The 25,614-nt window shown below is 39.3% G+C and overlaps 1 protein-coding gene and 1 non-coding gene across 2 annotated transcripts in view; one reads left to right on the forward strand and one right to left on the reverse strand.

The window, feature by feature from the left end:
- DMC1 (DNA meiotic recombinase 1) overlaps window positions 1–21,293 on the forward strand; it is a 39,024-nt gene extending 17,731 nt beyond the window's left edge. The window contains exons 12-14 of the mRNA XM_007189059.2: window positions 806–866; window positions 11,823–11,939; window positions 20,569–21,293. Of these exons, the coding sequence (XP_007189121.1) occupies window positions 806–866; window positions 11,823–11,939; window positions 20,569–20,638 (248 nt within the window). The 3' untranslated portion in view covers window positions 20,639–21,293. The remainder of the gene's footprint in view (window positions 1–805; window positions 867–11,822; window positions 11,940–20,568) is intronic.
- LOC114238735 (small nucleolar RNA SNORA79) lies at window positions 10,266–10,417 on the reverse strand. Its single transcript, XR_003624027.1, has one exon. It is a non-coding gene; the product is annotated as a small nucleolar RNA SNORA79 (small nucleolar RNA).
- Window positions 21,294–25,614: the final 4,321 nt, after the last annotated feature.

A 25,614-nucleotide genomic window follows, 5' to 3' on the forward strand; every position in this document is an offset into this window, starting at 1 on the left:
AGATTTTTTTCCTTAATTTTTTAAAAATAAATTATTTATTTATAGTTGGCTGTGTTGCTGTGCGCAGGCTTTCTCTAGTTGCGTGAACAGGGGCTACTCTTTTTTTTTTTTTTTTTTTGGCTGTGTTGGGTCTTCATTGCTGTGCGCGGGCTTTCTCTAGTTGCGGCGAGCAGGGGCTACTCTTTGCTGCGGTGCGCAGGCTTCTCATTGCAGTGGCTTCTCTTGTTGCGGAGCACCGGCTCTAGGCGTGCGGGCTTCAGTAGTTGTGGCACATGGGCTCAGTAGTTGTGGCTCGCGTGTTCTAGAGCGCAGGCTTAGTAGTTGTGGCGCACGGGCTTAGTTGCTCCGCAGCATGTGGGATCTTCCTGGACGAGGGCTCGAATCCGTGTCGCCTGCATTGGCGGGCGGATTCTTAACCACTGCACCACCAGGAAAGTCCCTCAGAAGGTAGATTTTTTAAATAAATGGTGATGTCAGAATAGCACCTGTGACTGTTTGCTAAGTAGGTTTTGTAGAGAAGCTCAGAATAATGTCAGGAGGCAATCCATTTTTTAAAAATAAAATTTCCTTCATGGGAATACATCTCTTTTTTTAAACCAAAAATACTGATTCTAATACAATAAGGTACCTAAATATTATAACAATAATAACTTTAACTTATGATATCAATGTAAAAACAGGAATGTAATCTTGTTCATCAAATAAATTCATGGCACAATATTTCTAAACTCTGAGATCTAAGCAATGAACTTTTAATATTCACATTGTCATTCTCTTAGTTTCTTAATTTTATTTCTTGATGCAGAATATAATGTGGCTGTGTTTGTGACCAATCAAATGACTGCTGACCCAGGAGCAACTATGACGTAAGCCCTAATATTCTGCTTTTGTATTTCACAAAAGTTAATATCAAAGGGGTTAGAGTGTAGAATAGGAAATAATTCCAAAATCATCAGCCTTGATGTGGGCACAGATATGTCACAAATCACTATTTGTTATCCAGATCTATTTTTCTCTAGTTTTTTTATAAAACAAAGCAATAGTTTAACTATTTTCAGAGATAATTTGGGTTCCTTTTTGTCTAGGACTAAAAGGATATTGGAGGACAATAAGAAAAAGATCTTAGGGAAATAAAAACTTATATTCCAGATACATGAATGGTTTCTAATGCACTGATAAGCTGTTAGCCTACAAACAAAAAAAGCAGGCTCTCTACAGGATATACATGAGATATATTTATAAGAGGTCCTATGAGAGAAGTCTCCTGTTTGAAGAAACAGAATTTCACTCCACACTAGGCATATTCAGAATTTGTTGAAGTAGTTGTGTACATAATAAACATATTGATGGCTCTGCTTGAAAGATGGCAGTGGATAGAAAGACAAGGAGATGGTGGTGTGATGAATTGGGAGATTGGGATTGACATATGTATAAAATGGATAACTAATAAGAACCTGCTGTATAAAAAAGTAAATTAAATTAAATTAAAAAAAAAAAAAGAAAGACAAGGAGAGCTAAAGTAGTATAGTGAAACAGAAAGTTCAAAGAAGGACTTCCCTGGTGGTCCAGTGGTGGAGGCTCCGTGCTCCTAATGCAATGGGCCCGGGTTCGATCCCTGGTCAGGGAACTAGATCCTGCATGCCACTACTAAAAGATCCCACAAGCCGCAACTAAAGAAAAAAAAGATCCTGCATGCCACAACTAAGACCCGGCGCAGCCAAATAAATAAATAAATATATATTAAAAAAAAAAAAACCCAGAAAGAAAATTCGAAGAAAGTTCAGTTGCCACCATCAAGAGTTTTGAGCATTATGTATCTGAATAAGCAGTCAAAATAGTCCTGAATCTAGGTACTGCTTTTTTAAAGGTCTTTTCAGCAACTTCTTATTTATAATAATTTTTAGCCAGAGAAAAGTTGCAAGACTAGCACAATGAATCCACAAATATCATTTGCCTAGTTTCATCAGTTGTTAACATTTTGCCACATTTTTTCCCTCTGTGTGTTTGTGAGTGTGCATGTGTATGTAAAATCTCTCTATATGCTACATACACACACATGCTCATATATGTAAAAGTGTATATGTTTTGTGAACCTTTTGAGAGTTTTTTTCTCTGAACCAGTGAGAATTATTTGCAGACATCATGACACATCACTTCTTAGTACGTCAGCATATCTCTTCTAAGAACAAGAACATTCTTCTACATAACTAAAACATAATTAGCACAGTCAGGGAATTTAACATTGGCGTACTATTTATCCAATACACAGTTATATTCAAGTGTCTCCAATTGTTCCAATAATATCCTTTGTAGTTTGGGGGGTTTCTTGTTTTGTTTTTGATTCAGGATCAGTTAAGGATCATGCATCCCACGTACTTGTCATGTCTCTTTAGTTTCCTTTAATCAAAACAGCTCCTCAACCTTCGTTAGATTTTTGTGACACTGACTCTTTTTTGGTGGCGCTGTGCAGCATGCAGGATCTTAGTTCCTCGACCAGGGATTGAACCCATGCCCCCTGTATTGGGAGTGAGTGACATTTTTGAAGCGCACAGGCCAACTGTTTTTCAGAATGTCTCTCAATTTGGAGTTGATTTTTTTCTCATTGGCAGAAAAACTACTAATATATAAGTGATGTTACGACCTTTTCCATATATTGCATCAGAAGGCACACTGGCAGTTTGTCCTTTTATTAGTGATAAGTTTGATCATGTGATTAAGATGGTGTTCACAAGATTTCTCCATTGTAAAAGACCTTCTCCTGCTTGTAATTAATAAGTAATTCGTGGGGTGATACTTGGAGACTTGTGTAAATATCATGTTCTGCACCCATTGGATTTAATATCCATTGGAGATTCTTGCTTAAATCATTACTCTGATGGTTGCAGTACAAAGTTCTGTTACTTTAAAACTGAGTCAGTACATCATTTGGTAGCAGATAAATCAGTCATTGACATATATGTTAGAAGATATTTGATATGATATTCTAAATTATGTGAATTGTACTGAAATGAATATATCTCTCTTTAGGCATTTTCTAAACTAAACCCTAAGAGTATTGCTGCATCTTCTGTAGTTTGCTATAGCTCTCACTTTCAATATGCTTTTATGAATATTTTCTACTTAATTACATGAGATTCCAATGTGAAAAGTATTAATTACACGAAAGGTTTTAAGCAAGGTTTTTTTGTTTGTTTGTTTTTTGGGTTTTATTGGCCGCACCGTGCGGCAGGCAGGATCTTAGCTCCCCTACCAGGGATCGAACCCGCGCCCCCTCAGTGGAAGTACAGAGTCTTAACCACTGGATCACCAGGGAAGTCCAAGCAAGTTAAAAAGATTGAGGAGGGGGAAATCAATCATTTATTCATTCTGTATATATTTATTGAAAATCTACTATGTATCAAGGTTCTAGGAATTCACTAGTGAACAAAAGAGACTATGTGCCTTGCCTCCATTAGGAAAAAAATAAATGATGTCCATTTAACTCAAAATTTTAAAGTCTTGGTAGGTCATGCATTGTCTGTAGTCCCTGAGTGGTTAAGGCAATATTCTCTGTTTTACAGGGTGTCTTTCCTATACAGGACATGAAGTACTTCACAAAGAGAATAATTTTAAACTGAAGAGAAATGGGAGATTTTTAAGGCTCGCTTTAAAAAGATAAAATGACTCATTGGCTCAGAGGGAGGAAGTGGGTTGCATTCAAATAAAACAGTACAAGTTAAAGAGCAATGTTCTTTCTTCAGGTGTAGGGAGGGAACATTGAAGAGGTCAAAACTATCGATCTAGAGTTAGAAGACAAAGGAAGTCTGTGGAAATTAGGTCAGATAGGGTTCTTTTTCTTATATTTGTAGAAAGTTTCAAAAAGAGTAAAACCATTTTGAATTGACTCCAATAAGAGAAAAATAGAGAGGTGACAGAAAGGAAATAATTGCAGAAGTTCAAAGAGGGGAGGAGATTTATAATGAAGTAAGCTAAGAAAAGAGCCAAAGAAGGTAACAAAGACTAGTAGTTTTGCTGGGTGAATCTGCTTTGAAACAGCATCTCCTCCACCTAGCCAAGTTATAGGGAAACAAGTTTCACTATAGTATATTCTAAAGTACATTATAACAATACAAATTAAATGCATGTGCTGTAAAGCACATAAATTGCCACAGCTAAATTAAAAAAGAAAACAGACAGCTTTAAACTAAAGGATTTCAAATGCTATTAGAATACTTCCCATAAAGGAAATATCTTTGTTTCTCAGTGTTAAGGAACTCCAAGCTGCAGCTCCCCTGGAGCCTGTCAGAGAAATATCACTATAATTGGTATGAGTACCCAAGTACACTGACGATAACTGAGGCTTCTATCCCATGCATTACACTTGATGGCACATCGTATTAAAAAGGAACAAAATTATAGAGGCGAGGAGCTGCCATATGATACACCAGAGCAGTAACTCCTAGATGAGGCTTACAGACACAGATTTTAGAACTAGAATGATCCAGTTGATGAAGGCCTGGAAATAAAGTCAAAGTTATCAGCCTGTAAAGCTCCATACCACAGCAAAAATAAGATAAGTAACAAATAAGACCATGATGTTGCCCCGTACTTCATTTGTGTATTTGTTTCCCTAAAAGTCATCTTAGAACATTTGCAGTCTTGTAAATGTGCGTTTATTCTTTAAGGATGTCACTTACTGATTCTACATTATTAGTATAAATTAAGAGACAATATCAGGACTTCCCTGTTGGCGCAGTGGTTAAGAATCTGCCTGCCAATGCAGGGGACATGGGTTTGATCCCTGGTCCGGGAAGATCCCACATGCCGCAGAGCAGCTAAGCCCGTGTGCCACAACTACTGAGCCTGTGAGCCACAACTACTGAAGCCCGCGTGCCTAGAGCCTGTGCTCCACAACAAGAGAAGCCACTGCAATGAGAAGTCTGCACCGTAACGAAGAGTAGCCCCCGCTCACTGCAACTAGAGAAAGCCCCCACACAGCAACGAAGACCCAATGCAGCCAAAAATTAATTAATTAATTAATTAATTTAAAAAAGGAGGCAATATGGTTAGAGAAAAAACATTAAACCAAAGTCACTAGCATGGTGACCTTGTGCAACATTTAAATTATTTGAATTTTACTTTCCTCTCCCTCAAAATTAAGAGCACTTATATTTATTGGTTGCTTAGCATGTGCCAAGTGCTTTCGTGTATCATCTTATATAATTCTCATATCACCCCAACATAACTCAGCCTCCTAGACCTCCCTGTTCTATGAAGCCAGTCTCAGTATATTGCTATATCTCTCCCCAACCCCCCAACCGCCCCCCCCCCAAATTCTACCTTCAAAAGTTTGAAAAATGTGTAGATTTTTCTGCATATTTTGGGAGGAAATGGGGGGTGGGGGTTATTTAACAAAACTTCTTAAACATACTCCTTTTTTTTTTTTTTAAACCGTCTCTTCTTTTTCACCAAGATTCTCTTTATCTTCCTCTAATCTCAAAACATCCTCCTCTCTCTTGGACATGGTTCACCCAGTCTTTCTCTCAATGGACCCCTTCGCAAAAATTCCATCTTTAAGCTTAACCCTTAGCATGTCAAAAGTACCAGGAGTACCAGTTGTCCCTCAAGTTTGCCCTTGCCCAGACCCCTCAAGGTCTCCACTCCAACCAGTATTTGAGGTAGACACTATTATTATTCCTAATATATAAAGGAGGAAACAGAGGCTCAGAGTGCCTACTTGCTCAATCATACAGTTAAAATACAGGAGTCAGATTTGGAACCCAGGTATCTTTGACTTCAAAGTTTATGCTCTTTTAGTCTCACTGTGCTATTCTTCCTATCTCACTCCCAGAAAAATATCACCTGCCCTACCATCACCATAATCCTATACTCCCTGCACCCTAATTTGCAGTTGGAAGGTCAGGAGGTTCTGGATCTTACTGTCAACAATATAACAGGCTGTATCCTGTTCAACCAGAGGGGGATAAATGAAACAATCTTTCTTGGCCCCTCTTTATTCCTAATATCCACCCCCATCTCTTCCTCCTTCTCATCATACTCCCTCATCCCCTGAGAAAAGGGGGAAAGAAGAGAAGATAACATAAAAGAAGGGGAAATAAGAGAGTAGGCTAAAGGAGGCATGTGGGTGGTTTTCTGAAGCCGTTTTTACTTGGTCAGAAATAGAAGTAAATTAAAGCCCTCTAAAAGAATGTGGAATGCTATTACACCTTCTTGTACTTTACCTCAAGACTTGTTTATAACTGCTAGAATACTCAAGCAGTTCAAAGAAACTTTAAGAAATGTTTCTTGATTTACATGTCACTGAAAGAGTGTTTTAACTGAATCATTTAGTTAAATAATAATAGTAACTATTTATTGAGTATCTCTTATGTGCCAAGATTACTGAAAGGTTAAATCTAATACTTTATAGATGACCTGGCACAGTTCCTGGCATGTAGTAGGCTCCCAATGAGTTAGATTAAATATATCTTGAATCTTCACAACAGACCTAAAAAGTAAGGAGTTTTTTTTGGTTCCCATTTTACAGTTAAAGAAACTGAGATTCATAAAGGTAAATAATTAGCCCAAGGTAACATAGATAATAAGTGAATCAGGATTAGGAAGGCAGATAATAATAATTGCAGTCACTGGGTTAATGCCTTACCTAAATTATTTCATTTTATTGTTACAACTACCATACCAGTTAGGTACAATTATTATCCTCCATTTAAAATGAAGAAACAGACACTTAGAATGATTAACAATTTTCCTGAGGTCATATGGCTGGCTGATAAGCCAAAATTTGAACCCAGGTCTAACTCTAAAGCTCTTACACCACTTAGCACATTGAGGCTGTATGTGCCTGGGGAAAGGTTAGCATGCTGTCATATGAGGCGCTTTGCAGGGATGTATCCATTACCCTGGTGAGTTGACCAGTGTTCAGGGCCCTCAGCCTTACAGACAGAGATTTGATTTGGTCATCCTACTGAGCACAAATCCATTTCTCAGGGACAGACTCACATTAATCAAACTCATGAGACTCAATGAAAGATCAGAGGGCCAGTGTACTGATAAAGAAAAATGTAACTACATTTGAAGTTCTTTTGACCAGAGCATTCTCTCCTTGTAGGCAGACCTCTATAGGAATCCAAATTTTAGTCCAAAGCTATTTACTAAATATGGAATCCAAGCAAAGGGAAATAATTAGATGAGTTAGAAGAGTGTCTGCCACATAGTAAGGGCTCAGTAAATCTTGGTTGTGAATATTATTCTTAATAGCCAACCACACCGGGGCAGGGGGCGGGGTGGTCCATGAATCTCCTAAGCTTATATGACAATTTTTGTATGTGTACATATGTGCATTTTTCTGGGGGAGAGTCTATATCTTTTATTAAATTATCAAAGTGTTAGTGACCTACAAGAAAAGTCAAGAGCCATAAATTCTACATGAAATTCTGCACAGAATCCTGAACACTCTGATGGAACAAGTAAAATTTGAATTGGCTTGATATTTTCCCAGAGCTAAGTCTGTTACACTATGTTGCAATTTATTTTAATTAAGTATAACCTCTTACATTATGAGTCACTTTTTAGGACTTTTTTCTCCCCATATTATCTTTCTTATATGATTTCTTAGCACTTTTGCAGATCTTATCATTTATTTCTCATTTAGTTCATTCAAAATCATCTCCCTTTGGAAATGACATTCTTTTTTTTTTTTTAAATTTATTTTATTTATTTTTATTTTTGGCTGTGTTGGGTCTTCGTTGTTGCGTGCGGGCTTTCTCTAGTTGCGGCGAGCGGGGGCTACTCATCGTTGTGGTGCGTGGGCTTCTCACTGCAGTGCCTTCTCTTGTTGCAGAGCACAGGCTCTAGGCGCACGGGCTTCCGTAGTTGTGGCACGTGGGCTCAGTAGTTGTGGCTCGTGGGTTCTAGAGCGCAGGCTCAGTAGCTGTGGCACACGGTCTTAGTTTCTCCGTGGCATGTGGGATCTTCCCAGACCAGGGCTCGAACCCGTGTCCCCTGCATTGGCAGGCGGATTCTTAACCACTGCGCCACCGGGGAAGTCCGGAAACGACATTCTTAACACTCAGGCTCTTCACCTGGAGTAATCAATGACAGGCAGTAGTACCTATTCTCTTTTGTGCATAGGGTACCACATTGGTAATAACAAACAATAATTTGCTAAGAAAAAAACATAGCCATACAGCTAAAACCTACAGATTCCTGCTCTTCCTTAGATTATCTATAAGGGGGTGGAGACGGGGAGGATTACTTCAATTAGGGGGAAATCCTGTCTCCTTTTACATTTCCCTTTCTGTCAGAACACCCTTTAAAAGTTCCTTGAATTACAGCTTCTTTGAAGATATATCACAAATCTGTGTCTAAAAGGATCTAATTTGGAGGAAACCCAAATTGTCTTCTCTTCCCGTATCCATTCAACAAGAGTTATTGAGTGTCTTTTATACTATAGGTACTTTTCTAGGCACTGGAGTTACTAAAATGAATAAGGATTTAGAGTATAGTTGGGGAATGAGACCCATGAATTAAAAATTATAATGTAGTGTGCTTTAATAGAGTTATATACATAGTGATATGAGAGGACAGGGGAGGTAGGTTCTACTCTGTTTCAGGGTATCAGGCATGGTTTTCAAGAAGGGTGAGTAGGAGCTAAATGAGCAAACACAGTAGAAGAGGGGCTTTTGCTTCAGAGATAATTGAGTTTATAAAGACATTGAGGTATAAGAGGACTTGCTGAAATAAGAAAAAATAAAAGTTTGAGAGGGAAGGAGGAAGAATGAGTACAGCTGTAGATAAGTACAGTGGGCCCTTCGTATCCATAGGTTCCACATCCATGAATTCAACCAACCTAGGATCAAAAATAATCAGAATAAAAAAAGCCAGAAAGTTCCCAAAAGCAAAATTTGAATTTGCTGTGCTCTAGCAGCTACTTACATAGAATTTAAATTGTATTTACAACTATTTATGTAGCATTTACATTGTATTAGGTATTATAAGTAATCTAGAGATGATTTAAAGTATATGGGAGGACAAAATATTGTAAATCAACTATACTCCAATAAAAATTTTTTTAATTTAAAAAAATAAAAATAAAGTATATGGGAGGATGTGTGTAGGTTACATGCAAATACCACACCATTTTATATAAGGGACTTGGGCATTCGTGAATTTTGGTATCCATGGTGGGGAGGTGGGTTCTGGAACGGATCCCCCTGTGGATACCGAGGGAGGACTGTATGTAGGTAGCAGAAAAAAAGAAGCAGAAGTTGAGGGACTGTCTTCCTGAGAGCCCTCCTTTTCTTTGTGAAGAAGCAGGCAATGTCATCCAAAGTTAGGGAAAAGAACAGAAAAGAGCGCTTAAGGAGACTACTGAAAGTTTGGTAAAGGGGAGGTGAGGTTAACCATGTCACATAGAAGAATTACTAGGCAGTATGGAGAGACCATCTGTGAGAAGCATTAACATAGCTGTTAAAACTTCTCTCTGCCCATTTAGCGAACCCCGACTCTCCTTTCTTGTCCCCTCTTCATAGCAGTTTCTAACTGGTCTACCTGCTGTGGGGGCACCTATCTTTCTATTGCCCAATATTCTCCTTGGTATTTTTGTAACTTCTATGTCTTAAGTTCAAAAAATATTTTTGAGCACCCACTGTGTGGCTGGTTGCTACAGAGCTGAATACAATGTCATATGCCCTTAAGGAGCTTAGTGATAGGTAATAGGCGAGGGATTGAGGGGGAATATAATATGTAAATAATAATAGCACTAAAGGCAGGACATGAAAAATGCGCTCAAGAAGCATAAATACAGTGTTTGCAAGTTCAGAGTTCACAGCCCAGCTGAGAATATCATCAGGCCCTCAAGCAGCCCATCTATGTAGAACATAGGATTCTTTTAAGACCTTGAAGAACCACCTGTAATGGAGGGTAACCTGGAAGGTTTAGAGTTATTCCATTAAAAAGAGTGGCATTGATCTGTAAGCATTATAGAGACAATTCATCTCTAGCTATTTCATCCAACTGAAAGGGCTTCATTGCTTTACTACCCTTTCAGCTGTCTGAGTAAAGCAACCTATCTTCTGACTTCTTAACTCCTGTCAGTCTCACCTGCCTGGATGCTACGTTCTTGATAGTGGTTCACTCCAAAACTAACTCTCTGTTCTTGTTCTCACGTTGGACCTGCTGAATCAATCAATCCTATCCAACCCCAGCCAGTTTGTCCTAACCTGTGAGCCATTTAATCAAGAAGCAGTTTATTTTTTATTTTTTTCAATTGTTTGACTCCGCAAAAATCAGAAGGCACTAACGGACAGCCAACCAACCCATCCCCGTGGTACCCTGAGTGAAGACAAGTCAGCTTAGATATATGATGGACTAAAATCCCACCACCTAAGACTCTAAGCAGTGAAATGAACAGCCATCAAAAGGCAGCAGTTTGGGACTTCCCTGGCGGTCCAGTTGTTAAGATTCCGCACTTCCACACAGGAGGTGCGGTTTCGATCCCCAGTCAGGGAACTAAGATCCCATGTGCTGCGAGGTGTGGCCCCAAAAAATAAAAAATAAAATAAAATAAATGCAGCAGTTTATATTAGCAGACTCCTTTCCCAGAGAGCTTCATATCCCCATTAACCTACAATCTCTTTAGCCTCGCGTCAATCAGCCACATCGTCACTACACCAAGCCTCATGCTTACAGTAAACAGAATCCTGAACTTCATGGAGCAAGCAGAATTTGAATTGACTTGCAACTGAATTCTCCCAAAGCTAAGGCTATTATGCTACACCAAAATTTATTTTGATCAAGTGTAACCTGTTAGTTTAAGTTCAGTTCCATTTATTGATGATTTTGAAGCCTAGATTTTCTTCTGCATCAAAGGAGATGATCTTGTGGTTTTCTCCTTCATTCTACTGATATGGTATATTACAATGATGATTTTCCTATGTTGAACCACTCTTGCATTCCTAGAATAAATACTACTTGGTCATGGTGTATAATCCTTTTGATATGTTGCTGGATTCGGTTTGCTAGTATTTTGCGGAGGCTTTTTGCACCTAGGCTTTTTTGAAAGGCTTACTATATTAGGTTTATTAAGAACCTTTCACTTCTTGCCAAGTGAGTGTTAGTCCCCTAGTGAGTATATCTCTCAAGAGTGTCAATATTTGTAACTACATTGCAATCATAATATATTTTTGAATTGATAAGATCATAGTAAGAGCTTATCTTTTCTGTATCCTATTTTAGAAGAATAAACTTTAGACATCAGCGATAAAGATATTTCTGAGATTCTTCTCACCTCAAATTCATAACCAGTACAACATTGAAGGCTTCCAATGTACAGTTAATGAATAAGAAGGAGGTTCTCAATCTGCTCTCATTTACAGCATAGCATCATGAGGGAGGGTTGGGTATTACTTATTCATTAGACTAGAATAGTGCTTGGCACACAGTAAGCCATTAATAAATACTTCTGATACATGAATGAATGAATAAATTCAATCTTTGTATTTTGTAAAGAAAAATTGCTTAACCCCAAGATTTATCCTAAAACAGTGAGTAGTGTTTTATTTGTGTTTTTTACTTTTAAAAAATCACACAAAACATGAACCATTTATCATAGGAATCTCAGAAGCCTGAACTGGATGGCAATGGGGTACATAGCAGCTCCAAACTCTAGCCCATTCCCTGGTTTATGAACAAGCTTCTGCTTGTTTAGAACGCAAACCTACTCTGTCCCCTGCCATACTCCACAGAAAAGTTGCCTTGTAATTGCAGGTAGTACTGTATATAGTCCATATGATGAAACCTGAAAAGGTGTTTTATTAATTCAGTTTTCAGGCCGACCCCAAAAAACCCATCGGGGGACACATTCTAGCTCATGCTTCAACAACAAGAATAAGCTTGCGAAAGGGAAGAGGAGAGCTGAGAATTGCCAAGATTTATGACAGGTAAATATTTCTTATCTTAATCAGATTCTTGTGCATATGGTATTATATAGAATTGACTCTCCTGAGAGGCTATAATTATTCCACTGGCAGACACTACATGTTTGAATTTCCTTCTCAAAAAGTATTCAATTCATTGGGAAGTCCCTACTATGTACTGGGTTCTAGGGATTCGGGGATCTTGTTGACAAACTGACTTGGTCTCCGACCTTCCAAATCTTACAGTGAAGCTAGAAAATGAAATAATTGATTCCAGTTGAAGTGAGGTAAATACAGGAAAAGTACAGCATGTGATAGGGATGTTCTTCTTTCTCTCTGCCAGTTTTCTTTTCAGGTTTCAGTTTAAACATCGCTTCCTCAAGGAACCTTTCCCTGACCCTTACATTCTAAGCTAATACTCTATATTACACCCTTTATTCTTTCACAGTACTTTACTTATTTAATTAACAGTTATAAGCTTAGATTTTACCAGCAACAAACCTAAAGCGATTTGAATTGGGGAGGTATTACCCACCTCTTCCTGAGCATTGCTGCTGACCCTTCTCTATGGACCTCCCCCATTTTTGCCCATCTGTTGTGTTTATCTCTGAGGGGTTGGCAGGGGAGGGTACCCCCGCCTTCCCTGCAGCTGTTCCTCAGGAGTCATGACTTTGACTGGGTCTAGAAAGGTTGAGCTGGAAGGGGTGGCCCCTGGTCGCTCTCTGGGCACATGTCTCAGAGACCTGGGGCTGGTGGGACCGCTGTTGGAGCTGGATTTCAACACATAGGGTGCCGCTGGGCCAGTTGGTAGGGTTGCTGGGCTCCAGGCCTCTAGCTCCAGCTCTTGCAGACCTAGGCCCCTCTCTGACCTGAGAAAGCTCCTTGGGCCCTTGAAGCTGATAAACCGAGAGAGTAAGGAAACAGTCTTTAGAGTGAGAAAACTAATGTTTCAGCCACTTAGAGATAAACTGCAAAACTAGAGCCTGGCATGGGGCTGGGGCTAAAGATTTTTCTCGAACTTTTCAAGATTTGCAAGTATGCAGCTTGGAAGGAGGCTGGTGGTTTTATTGTTAAAAAAAGCAATAACGTGGCTTTTCCTGTAAGGCTTGCATAGTACTTCTTACCCCTCTCCTGTCTCCCCCTGCAAAGATGGTGCTGGAATGTTCTGGAAGGTCATGTCACCTTCAGCTTCTCCTGTGGAAACTGAAACCATTGGGGTTTTCTGTCCAAATTCAAAAGGAGTCATACGTGTGTGTGTGTGTGTGTGTGTGTGTGTGTGTGTGTATGTATATGCATATATGTAGATGTACATATATACACATACACTCATTTTATATATATGTATGTACATGCAAGTATTATATATATTATACATATATATACATGTGCAAATATATGAATAAACTTTGACAACATAATTGATGTACATGGTAAAAAATAAATAAATAAAATCAAACAGTACGGGGCTTCCCTGGTGGCACAGTGGTTGAGAGTCTGCCTGCCAATGCAGGGGACGCGGGTTCGAGCCCTGGTCTGGGAATATCCCACATACCGCGGAGCAACTGGGCCCGTGAGCCACAATTGCTGAGCCTGCGCGTCTGGAGCCTGTGCTCCGCAACAAGAGAGGCCGCGATGGTGAGAGGCCCGCGCACCGCAATGAAGAGTGGTCCCCACTTGCCACAACTAGAGAGAGCCCTCGCACAGAAATGAAGACCCAACACAGCCATAAATAAATAAATAAACAAATACTTTAAAAAAAAATCAAACAGTACAAAAAAAGAGTTATAAGCTTAATAAGTTTTTACAGAGAAACCTATTACATATCAGCTGTTCTAGACTCTGGGGATAGAGCAGTGAACAAAACCAAAAGACAAGGCCCTGCCCTCATGAGCTTACATTCCATTGGTAATGATTTATGTAACATATGTCATCCCCACTAGACAGTAAATACCCTGAGGACAGAGATACTATTCTCTTGCTTACCACTGTATTCTTAGTGCCTCGGACATAATAGATGTATTTGTGACTGACTGATTAGCAATCCTGGCAACAAGGTAAAGATTTGTAATAACTCTTTACCCTAGGGAGGGAAAAATCAGCCAAAAAGGAATCAGATGAGCGCTTTTTTTTTTTTTTTTTTTAATTTTATTTATTTATTTATTTATGGCTGTGTTGGGACTTGGTTTCTGTGCGAGAGCTTTCTCTAGTTGCAGCAAGCGGGGGCCACTCTTCATCGCGGTGCGCGGGCCTCTCACTATCGCGGCCTCTCTTGTTGCGGAGCACAGGCTCCAGACGCGCAGGCTCAGTAATTGTGGCTCACGGGCCCAGTTGCTCCGCGGCATGTGGGATATTCCCAGACCAGGGCTCGAACCTGTGTCCCCTGCATTGGCAGGCAGATTCTCAACCACTGCGCCACCAGGGAAGCCCCCAGATGAGCTCTTAATCTGGTTTTGGCTTATGAATCACAGTACTTACTATGTATTGTCATTGAAAAATATTAAATAATCCGTTCCCCCCTCTATCTGGTTTTTATTCAGACCATTTTGCTTTTCATCATCAGTCCCTGTAGAAGACTGTGATACACATATGCAAGTGCTATGCTTTGTGGAGCTTCAGCAATCTCTAGAAATTTGTTACAAATGTTCTTTGTTGAATTAAGTAGATAGTAGGATTGTTCCATATTTTTACTAAAATTTCTTGTTCTGTATCTTGGACAGATTGCTGTGCTTAGAACTTTCCCAAACATTTTTCACTCTGAATTGTAATCAGCTGATTACATGTACTTCTCCCTCACTACAGGGACTGAGTCTGGTTCACTAATGTCCCCAGCTCCTAGCATGGTCCTTGACACATAGTAAGAGCTCAATAACTATTTGTTGAATTAATAAATGAATGAATTCCATCTACATATTCAATCATTTATATATTTCATCAAGTCCTCCAAACTTTTAGGAACAAATAACCCCTGCAGTTTTTACAGTCCTAAGAGAACACTAGGGTTCTGCAGACTCAACAAAGGATAATTAAAATTATCATAGAAGTTAGTCATGTCAACTTTCCATAAATCTGAATAAAAATAGCAAAACTAGATCAGAACTTAAAATGTGAAAACTTAATTTGCTGTGCATCTTGTACTGCCTTCTTTCTGGTCCCTAAAGATTTCTCACAAAGAATTCTCCTTGACTTTAGAAAAAACTTTTTGGTAGAGAAGATCATGATGCTAAAAATGATAGCTAACACTTACTGAGTGGCTACTATGTGCTAGGCTTCTGCCAAGTGCTTTATTTATTTACTTTTTCATTGTTTTTAAGGACTACCTTAAGAGATAGAGATTATTATCCCCATTTACACATGAGGAAACCAAGGCCCCCCAAGTAGTTAGGTAACCACTGCCCCTCTACAGTCTATTTTAAACACAGAAGCCAGAATGATCCTTTGTAACACCAAGTCAGAGCATATCTATCCTCTGTTTAAAACACTCCGATGGCTCCCCATCTTAACTCAGAATAAAAGCCCATGTCTCTACACTGGTTTACAGAGCACTACATGAATGGCCCTATTCTTATTCCTCCTGCTTTCCCCCTTGCTCACCGTGCTTCAACCTCAGTGGGCACCTTGATATTCTAGAAACATGCCAGGCACACTCCTCCCTTAGGGCCTCGCTTCTGTGATTATTGCTCTCCCTGCCTGGAATAAGCTTCCCCCACATAGCCCTCTTTCTGGCTATCTCCCTCACCTCCTTCAAGTCTTTGATCAAATGTTACCTTCTCAACAAAATGCCTATCTTGATCTCCCTATTTAAAATTGCAGGTAGCCTTGTCCCAGTTTCCATGCTTCCAATCTCCCTTATCCAGCTCTATTTTTTTCTTTCCCTATAACACTTATTTTCTAACGTATCACATATTTATTTATTTATTATGTCCACTATTTATTGTCTGTGTGTCCTTCCCCCAAATATAAGTTCCACAAGGCCAGAGATCTTTGTCTATTTTTTTCACATACAGATCTCAAGTGCCTACAACAGGGATATAGGAAGTGCTCAGTAAATTTTTTTTTCTTTTTTCTTTTTTTTCAAATTTTGGCTGCGTTGGGTCTTCGTTGCTGCACGCGGGCTTTCTCTAGTTGCAGCAAGCGGGGGCTACTCTTCGTCGCGATGTGCATTGCAACGGCTTCATTGTGGTGGCTTCTCTTGTTGCAGAGCATGGGTTCTAGACACACGGGCTTCAGTAGTTGCAGCACGTGGGCTCAGTAGTTGTGGCACGCAGGTCCTAGAGCGCACGGGCTTCAGTAGTTGTGGTGTGCGGGCTCTAGAGCACAGGCTCAGTAGTTGGGGCGCACAGGCTTAGTTGCTTCTCGGCATGTGGGATCTTCCCGGACCAGAGTTCAAACACTGTCCCCTGCATTGGCAGGCAGAGTCTTAACCACTGCGCCACCAGGGAAGTCCCAGTAAATATTTTCTTAATGAGTAAGTGAATGGACTTGCCCCACATCACAAAACCAATAAGTAATGGAACCAGGATTAGAATCTATGCTGTCTGAATCTAGGGTCTACACTTTTAACCACTACACTATTTCTTAGTTTATTAAGGATTATCTATTCAGGGTAGTAATAGCTAGTCTGCTATAGCTACTCCCATGGCTTCAACTACTACCTTATACAGATGTAAGAGAAAGACATTTCTTGTTAAAACAGTATTCCCCAAGAATTGAGCAGAAAAGGGTTCTCATAATTCCCAGGAGTTCAGGAGTGACTACAAAAGGGAACCTAGCCTTTTTCCTTGAATAGCCTATAGTTACTGCTTCCGTAAATAACTATAACTGGCCCTCAAGTGTATATTATCTCTCTTTAAAACTTTGAGTGAATAAAACCCCCATTTATTTTATTCTACTTAGCATATCTGAGATCAGTGAACATTAAAACTCTACTGAATTCAAAGGAAAATCAAATTTTAAACAATTACAAAAAATAAAAAGACATACAAATGGTCAAGTTTCTAAAGTAATTGTTTTTTATTCTGTTTCAAAACCAAAACAAACAAGCAAAAAACCCTGGTTCAACTTTGCAGATACTTCGCTTGGCTTCCCTCTTTCTCAACTCCTTGTCTTCCTGCCATTTTTAAGTGGCTGACTATTTTCCATCAAAGTCAAAAAGTTATTTTCTAATTCCACTCAGGCCTTCTTATTCTTTAACTCCAACTTCAGTCTAGCAAGACCTACTTTATCTATAGCTCATGTTCTATCCTCCAGGGAGATTCCTCTGCTCTTTCTTAAGGGAAGTAACCTTACCCATGGTGTGCTCAAAGTAGACTAGCTAATCTGCACCCTCCAAACAAAACAAAACAACCAAACAAACAAAATCAAAAAACAAAAAACCAATTTTGCATGACAATATAGCCTACTGATTAAGATCATGAGCTTTGGAATCAAATACCTTAGTCTCTAATCCTGGCATCTTCAATTCCCAGCACTGTGACCTTGATCAAATTACTTCCCTGAACCTCAGTCTTCTCATCTATAAAATGTGGATAATAATACATACCCAACAGAGTAATTGTAAAGTTTAAATGAAATAATATAAGGGAGCCTGACACATAATAGTTAGTAAATACTTAATAAATGGAAGCTATTAATATTACCGTACAGTCACCATAACCTGAATATAATAACAGCACAAAGTAGCAGTAGGCTCTTTCTCTCACGGTCAGTGATTTTCAAATTCCTATTTTTAGTCTAACATTTTATTCAAGTGTTAGATATTCATTTCCAACTACTTGCAGACCTCCTCAACATCAGTGCCCCACAGGTATCTCAAGCTCAACATATCTAAACCTAACTTCTTATTCTTCCTCTCTTTCTTATACACAAGACAAGCTTCTCTATTCCTACTCTTTTGTTCATGCTAGAAATGGAATACCCCAATTTCTGCCTCAAAGGCTTCTGTGAAGTCCTCTATTATCTATGAAATCTTTCCTGATCAACCTAGCCTGCATAACTTCTGCTTTCCTTAGAGTTCTATAACATATACTGACTTTATGGAACTTAGCTTACTTTGCATATTTGTTATGTCATAGCTCACCTTTTAGGCTTCTTGAGAGTAAAGACTCTGTCTCATTTTTGTAAATTCTGTGGGGTCTAGTACATGCTAAAGTATGATTTTCAAAGAGTTTAAAATATCACTTTCTGCAAATAAGCATAAAATGGACATGTCAAAGATTTTATTCAACTCCTTAATTAATGAGGAAACCACTGATTCAAAGGATAATTTGAGGAACAGAGATTTATGTAGTCGGTCAAAGCAATGCTGAAATAAATTTGATAATAGATGCAAAACTGGTTAATATCCTACCAGGCAATAAATTGTAACATTTGAAGTTGTGTTTTCTACTGGAGAGAAATCAATTGTTTCTGTACACAATGAAATTCATTTCCATTGCTATAGACTGGCATCATAAGAATAATCTGCATTATCAGTTTTCTACAAATTAATCTCTACTCCTATAGAGCTGTAGAATAAGTTAAAAGGTAAAATTTAAAAGAGCATGAAATCATGACTCGTACAAGTATAAAATGTCTAAGATTTTATTTAACTCATTAACTCATGCAGGAACCAATAAGATTTTATAACCAGATCAAAGGAAAAATCAAATTACCACACATATGTAGTCAAACAAGTAATGCTGAAATGAATTATAAATTGATAAAAAATGGGTCAATATCCATAAGACAATAATCAATTGCATTCCTCCTCACACAATTTACATTTCTATGAACCAGGATAATTTTTATTACTCATAGTTTTCTACAGCTCATGGAGTTGTAAAACAGCTCAAAGACAATGAAAGCCACGGAGTCCTCATAGATTTGGATAACCTGGAAGGATGTGTTAGGAAACCTATTTTTTCGCTGAAGGTACTCAGTTATCTTTTAGTTCATTTCAAAGTCTTTCATGGTTTTTGCCTACATTAGTCTAGTCAATGGAAATGTGCACACCCATTTAAAAATTTTTATTGAGGTATAGTTGATTTACAATGTTGTGTTAACTTCTGCTGTACAGCAAAGTGATTCAGCTATACATATATATATTCTTTTTCATATTTGTTTCCATTATGGAAACAGGATATTGAATATAGTTCCCTGTGCTATACAGTAGGACCTTGTTGTTTATCCATCCTATATATAATAGTTTGCATCTGCTAATCCCAAACTCCCAATCCTTCCCTCCCCCATCCCCCCCTTGGCAACCACAAGTCTGTTCTCTGTATCTGTCTGTTTCTGTTCATTTGTGTCATATTTTAGATTCCACATATAAGTGATATATGGCATTTGTCTTTCTCTTTCTGATTTACTTCGCTTAGTATGATAATCTCTATGTTCATCCATGTTGCTGCAAATGGCATTATTCTATTCTTTTTTAAGGCTGAGTAATATTCCATTGTGTGTGTGTGTGTGTGTGTGTGTGTGTGTATACACACATATACATATATATATACACTACATCTTCCTTATTCATTCATCTGTCAATGGACATTTAGGTTGTTTCCATGTCTTGGCTATTGTAAATAGTGCTGCTATGAACATAGGGGTGCATGCCTCTTTTCGAATTATAGTTTTGTCTGGATGTACGCCCAGGAGTGGGATTGCAGGATCATATGGCAACTCTATTTTTAGTTTTTTGAGGAAGCTCCATACTGTTTTCCATAGTGGCTGCACCAATTTACATTCCCACCAACAGTGTAGGAGGGTTCCCTCTTCTCCACACCCCCTCCAGCATTTGTTATTTGTAGACTGTTTTTTTAAATTTTTATTTATTTATTTATGGCGTCGGGTCTTCGTTGCTGCACGCAGCTTTCTTTAGTTGTGGCGAGCGGGGGCTACTCTTCATTGCAGTGAGCAGGCTTCTCATTGCGGTGGCTTCTCTTGTTGCGGAGCACAGGGTCTAGGCACGCAAGCTTCAGTAGTTGTGGCTCACGGGCTCTAGAGTGCAGGCTCAGTAGTTGTGGCACACAGGCTTAGTTGCTCCGCAGCATGTGGGATCTTTCCGGACCAGGGCTCGAACCTGTGTCCCCTGCATTGGCAGGCACATTCTTAACCACTGCGCCAGTAGGGAAGTCCTATTTGTAGACTTTTTAATGATGGCCATTCTGACCGGTGTGACGTAATACCTCATTGTAGTTTTGATTTGCAGTTCTCTAATAATTAGCAATGATGAGTATCTTTTCACGTGCCTATTGGCCGTCTGTATGTCTTCTTTGGAGAAATGTCTATTTAGGTCTTCTGCCCATTTTTCGACTGGGTTGTTTTTTGTTATTGAGTTGTATGAGGTACATACCCATTTAGAATCAGATAAGCCCCTAAGGGTCTGCTACCCAATACCTGACAGTGCACTGTAAGAGCACACAGTTATCCTTTTTTGCCTATTTCCAAGTGTGGGGTAGTTTTTCTTGACGTTTAGAACCTTACATATAGAAGTTGTTCGATAAATGTTTGTGATGGTTGATAATACTTGTAGGAAAATTCTGTAGTCCACATTTAGCTGTACCAGCTCACATGTCTCTGGAGACTCAGACTAATAGGAATATGATGCTGTGACATGAATATAGTATTTATAGAAATAGAGCTTTTTATAAACTTGTGTTCCTTTGTATTCTGTTAGCCCCGAGATGCCTGAAAATGAAGCCACCTTCGCAATAACTGCTGGAGGAATTGGGGATGCCAAGGAGTAGGTGGCGAATTGATGCAAATTGCTTCTTAGTGCTTATTAGGAGCTGAAGAAATGGAAAAGCAGTCTCAAATTTCAGATCTTGAAGTAAGAGTCTGGTTTTTTTCATGTGTTATTAAAGGAAAGTCAGCAAAAGAGAATTAAATCATATTTATCTTAAAGGTCTCTGATTTATAATAACTACACATTGTATGTTGGTTCAGGAATATAAATATGTATATGAATGAATAAACCTTTTGAAAAATAGTTGGGGAAGGGGTACCTCACTTTAGCTTCCCAAAGTGAGCCACTAAGCAGACGGCAAGTCTAAGAGCTCAGAAATGTCTCCTCCTCTTACAGCTGCCCCCCAAACACAGAAGTGAATACACTTCCAAAGGAGGGAGACATTTAAGGGAAGAATGTTTACAGGACACACAAAAGAGCTTTTTAATTTATGATATCAAACTATATATTCACATTTATAGCAACAGAAAAGAAACATTAAATTAAGCTAAATTTTAAATCATTTGACTTTTTGACAAGTTGAAATTACTTTTTAAAAATGTACTTCTGATACATACATATTTTATTGGGAAGATAAAAAGGAAGGTAATTAGGAACTTTATAATTTTGGGTGGTCAAGATAGCATGACTTTTATATTTTAAGTTTTGGGTAGAGAATTCAGAATCTTCTTTAAAATATTAAACTTAATTTAAATGTAAAATTTCTGGATACTAATTTTATAAATGTATAAAAAATATTGGTTTCTCTAATTAAATGAAAATAAAATCTAGTTTTCAAAATGTATGTATGATAAAAATATTTATTAATTAAAACACTAATAATATTTACAGTGACAATCTTTATAGATCTCAGAAAGATTTCATCTCTTATGTTGCATCCACTTGTATGAGAATTCAAGTATTGAAAGTACCATTTGTTACAAAAGGTATTTGATTATCCGTTAAGTCATTAACTCACCAATTGTATATTGAATGCTAAGTGCTAAAGAATGTACAAAAGAAGTATGGTTCCTGCCCTCAAAGAATGTGTATACTAGTTAAGAGACAAGACTAATATTTATGAAAGGATGAGAGGACAAATGATTATAATTAATTTGGATTCTGTGATTCCAAAAATCGGAGAGGAAAGGTTAAGCTGTAGGACAGCATGTGCAAGGTATAGAAGCTGGGATTTGGAAACAAAGAGACCAACCTGGCAAGCAGAAATTGTTCACAGTGTGGAGTTCTGGGAAATAAGAGCTTTTTAATTTTATTATTTTTAAAGCTCAGAAGCTGCTCCTCTGAATAAGCAGACGTTAAAGTCACTGTGGAGCAGATTTTCTGTATTCTGCAAAGTCAGTTAAATGCCTTTTCCTAGTATGCAAATATAAATGCACACTTTTTCCTGGGGAAGGGAAGGTTTTGCTACTTGATAAAAACAGCATCTACTAGAGATTCCCTGGTATGCCAAGTCCTGGAGAAGGAATGGACTAATTTGTATAGGGGCCCAGAGCTGTTTGATAGGAAAGGAAATAAAACTCCCAAGATTTGAATTTCAGAAAAATTTTCTAGGTTAAGCTGAGTAGCCCCCTGACAAGGAGAATTTACCCATTGGTGTAGAGTTGGAAACCAGGGCTCAACACAAGGGCCTACAGTTCTGTGGGGAAGGCTGGTTTCAATATGGCTCGTGGCTAAGGCTGGAAACCTCTCTGGATCCAGCCACTCTGATATGTCCTGCTTTGGAGAACAGTAGCTGAGCATGTGAATGTGAACTAAAAAGCTGTAAACTTGGGGCTCAACTTTGGGACAGCATAGCAGATTGTGCAGTGCCCACTGAACTTTTTTAGGTCAGGGTTCAATTTGCCACCAATGATCAAAGCATCAGGTCTTTCCAGTCCTCCCTCTCCATCTGACTGTACAAATAGCTTTGGCTTATTCCAAGCGGGAGAGAGAGACTCAAAAAAGAGATGTTATTGGTCAGGACTCTTTTAGTCGCAAGCCACAGAAACTCAAACTAGCAAATGCAAGACATGAATTCACTGGCTCAAGAGAGTTTGAAAAGTCCAGAAGTAAAGCTAACTTTAGCCACAGCTGGAGCCAAGATCTCAAAGAGAATCATTAGGACTTTTCTCTCTGTCTCCATCTCCTGCTCGGCTCATTTCCATGCTGCTATTGTTCTTTGACACGCTCTTGCCACATAGTAAATAGCCAAGATGCTGCTTGTATCTCTAGGCTTATATCCCAGCAAGTTAGAAAACACACTAGAAAAAGCATGCCTTTTTCTTCCACAGATTATTCATTCTGTGGAAAAAGCAAAAACCACCAAATGAGAACAGAGGCTAATTACTCAGAGTTTGCTACAGCAAGAGTTAGTGACCTTCATTTGCTTGTGGCAGAGACTCAAAGGCAGGCAGAGGAATGGGAAAGCTTTATAGAGAAAAATAGGAAAGGCCTCAGGTATGCTCTGATTGGAGGTTGTTGGCATGGGAAGTTGGAGGATTAATTTGATAGAGATGCAGAAAATGGATAAAGGAAATAATACTGGCATCAGGGAGATAATTTAGGAACGGTTATGATAAGTCAGTTGTGAAGTGATAAAGAATGTGACTGGGGGGACTTCCCTGGTGGCACAGTGGTTAAGAATCCACCTGCCAATGCAGGGGACACGGGTTCGAGCCCTGGTCCGGGAAGATCCCACATGCTGCGGAGCAACTAAGCCCGCGTGCCACAACTACTGAGCCTGCGCTCTAGAGCCTGCAAGCCACAACTACTAAAGCCTGCGTGCCTAGAGTCCATGCTCTGCAACAAGAGAAGCCACCGCAATGAGAAGCCTGCACTCCGTAACGAAGAGCAGCCCCCGCTTGCCGCAACTAGAGAAAGCCCGCGCGCAGCAAAAACACCCAATGCAGCCAAAAATAAAATAAATAAATAAATAAATAAACTTAAAAGAAAAAAAAAAGAATGGGACTTGGGTGATAGCAATGAAATGGACAGTTCAAAAAGGTAGTTAAGATTTGGTGTGAGATTGAATATAAAAAGAGGAAGAGAAGGCAGAGTCACAGGTGACTTGACAAAGTTCTTTAACCTATGAGAGGAGATTATGTTTGTATCGTGAACACGAATGAAAAAGTGTAGAATAAAGATTAGGTATTTTACCTGGGAAGGTTAGCTTGTATTAGTTTGCTAAGGCTGCCATAATAAAGCACCACGAACTAGATGGCTTAAACAACAGAAATTATTGTCTCACAGTTCTGGAGGCCAGAAGTCCAAGATCAAGGTTGGTTCCTTCTGAGGGCTATGAGGAAGAATCTGTTCCATGCCCCTCCCCTAGCTTCTGGTGGTTTCCTGGTAATCTTCAGCATTCCTTGGCTTGTAGAAGAATCGCCCTGATCTCTGCCTTCATGTTCACATGGTTTTCTCCCTGTGTGCATGTCTTTGTGTCCAAATTTCCCCTTTTTATAAGGATACAAGTCATATTGGATTATAGGCCCACCCTACTCCAGTAAGACCTCAGCCTAACTAATTACATCTACAATGACCCTATTTCTAAGTAAGGTCACATTCTGATTAATTGGGGGTTAGAACTTCAACATATAAATTTTAAGGGGGACACAATTAAATAACAGTAAGAATCAGGTACAGTTAAGGGTCAGACACCAGGATGCACAAGATACCACTTGAACTCAATACCTGCTACAATCAGAAACATGGAAGTCAAGATCTGGGGAAACCTAGTATCCATTTAGAAAATGAAGAGATTGAAACAGATGATCTCTTCCATCCTTTCTAACTTTCCTGTTCAATCATTCCGCAAAGAACAAAGAACAGGGGCTTCCCTGGTGGCACAGTGGATAAGATTCCACACTCCCAATGCAGGGGGCCCGGGTTCAATCCCTGCTCAGGGAACTAGATCCCACATGCATGCCACAAGTTTGAATGCCACAACTAAGGAGCCCTGGAGCTGTAACTAAGGAGCCCACCTGCCACAACTAAGGAGCCTGCCTACCACAACTAAGACCCAACTAAGACCCAGTGCAACCAAATAAATAAATAAATATTTTTTTAAGAAAAGAACAGAGAACAAACAAGGACAGAAAGCCAGGAGATCAGAATAGGGTGGTCAAGCCAAAAATAGGGAATACAATAGACTTGACTCAGAGAAGGGATATCTTTCATGGAGAGGAGAGGGATTGGGACCTTAGACACCAAGTTGCAGCCAGTCAAGTCTCCTTCACCTGACTCAGGGTTGTTGGATGTTTATCATTTTTTTTGGTTGCACAATTTCCATTTATCCATCATAATAACACCCTGGTTTTCTTGTAAAGAGTCACCTCTCCCCAGTTCATGTAGTCTACCCTGAGACACTGGATACTGAGCGACAGTCACAAGGATGAGAGCATGGGTTAGAGGCCACTGGTACATGCAATGACAGCAAGGGCAGTAGGGCCAGCAGCAGTGGTATTGACCTGAACAAGCTGTTCCTGCTGTTAGACGGCAGGTTTCTGACTCCTAAACTGCAGAGTTGCTTAGACTCCTGTCCATTCCTATAGTGGTTCTCCAGCCTCCTGCCTTCAATGACTCCTAATGTCCTTCTGATAAATTTCTCTTTGCTTCAGTAGCCAGAGTTGGATTCTATTACTTGCAATCTAGAACTCCACCCAAGGTGACACCCAAATGCTGCTTCAGGGGACCAGAAAAAAGGAAGCCAGGAAGGGCTTACTTAACAGTCAGGTGGATGATTCCTTATTATTCGTATACTTTTCTATACCAGTCGTCAATATTTTATTTATTTTTTTATGTTTGTTCGTTTATTTATTTATTTTTGGCCACACTGGGTCTCCACTGCTGCACGCGTACTTTCTCTAGTTGTGGCGAGCGGGGGCTACTCTTCGTTGCAGTGTGCAGCCTTCTCACTGTGGTGTCTTCTCTTGTTGCAGAGCACGGGCTATAGGGGCGTGGGCTTTAGTAGTTGTGGCACGTGGGCTCAGTAGTTGTGGC

The sequence above is a fragment of the Balaenoptera acutorostrata genome, chromosome 11, assembly GCF_949987535.1.
Source record: "Balaenoptera acutorostrata chromosome 11, mBalAcu1.1, whole genome shotgun sequence".
NCBI classification, from domain to species: Eukaryota; Metazoa; Chordata; class Mammalia; order Artiodactyla; family Balaenopteridae; genus Balaenoptera; species Balaenoptera acutorostrata.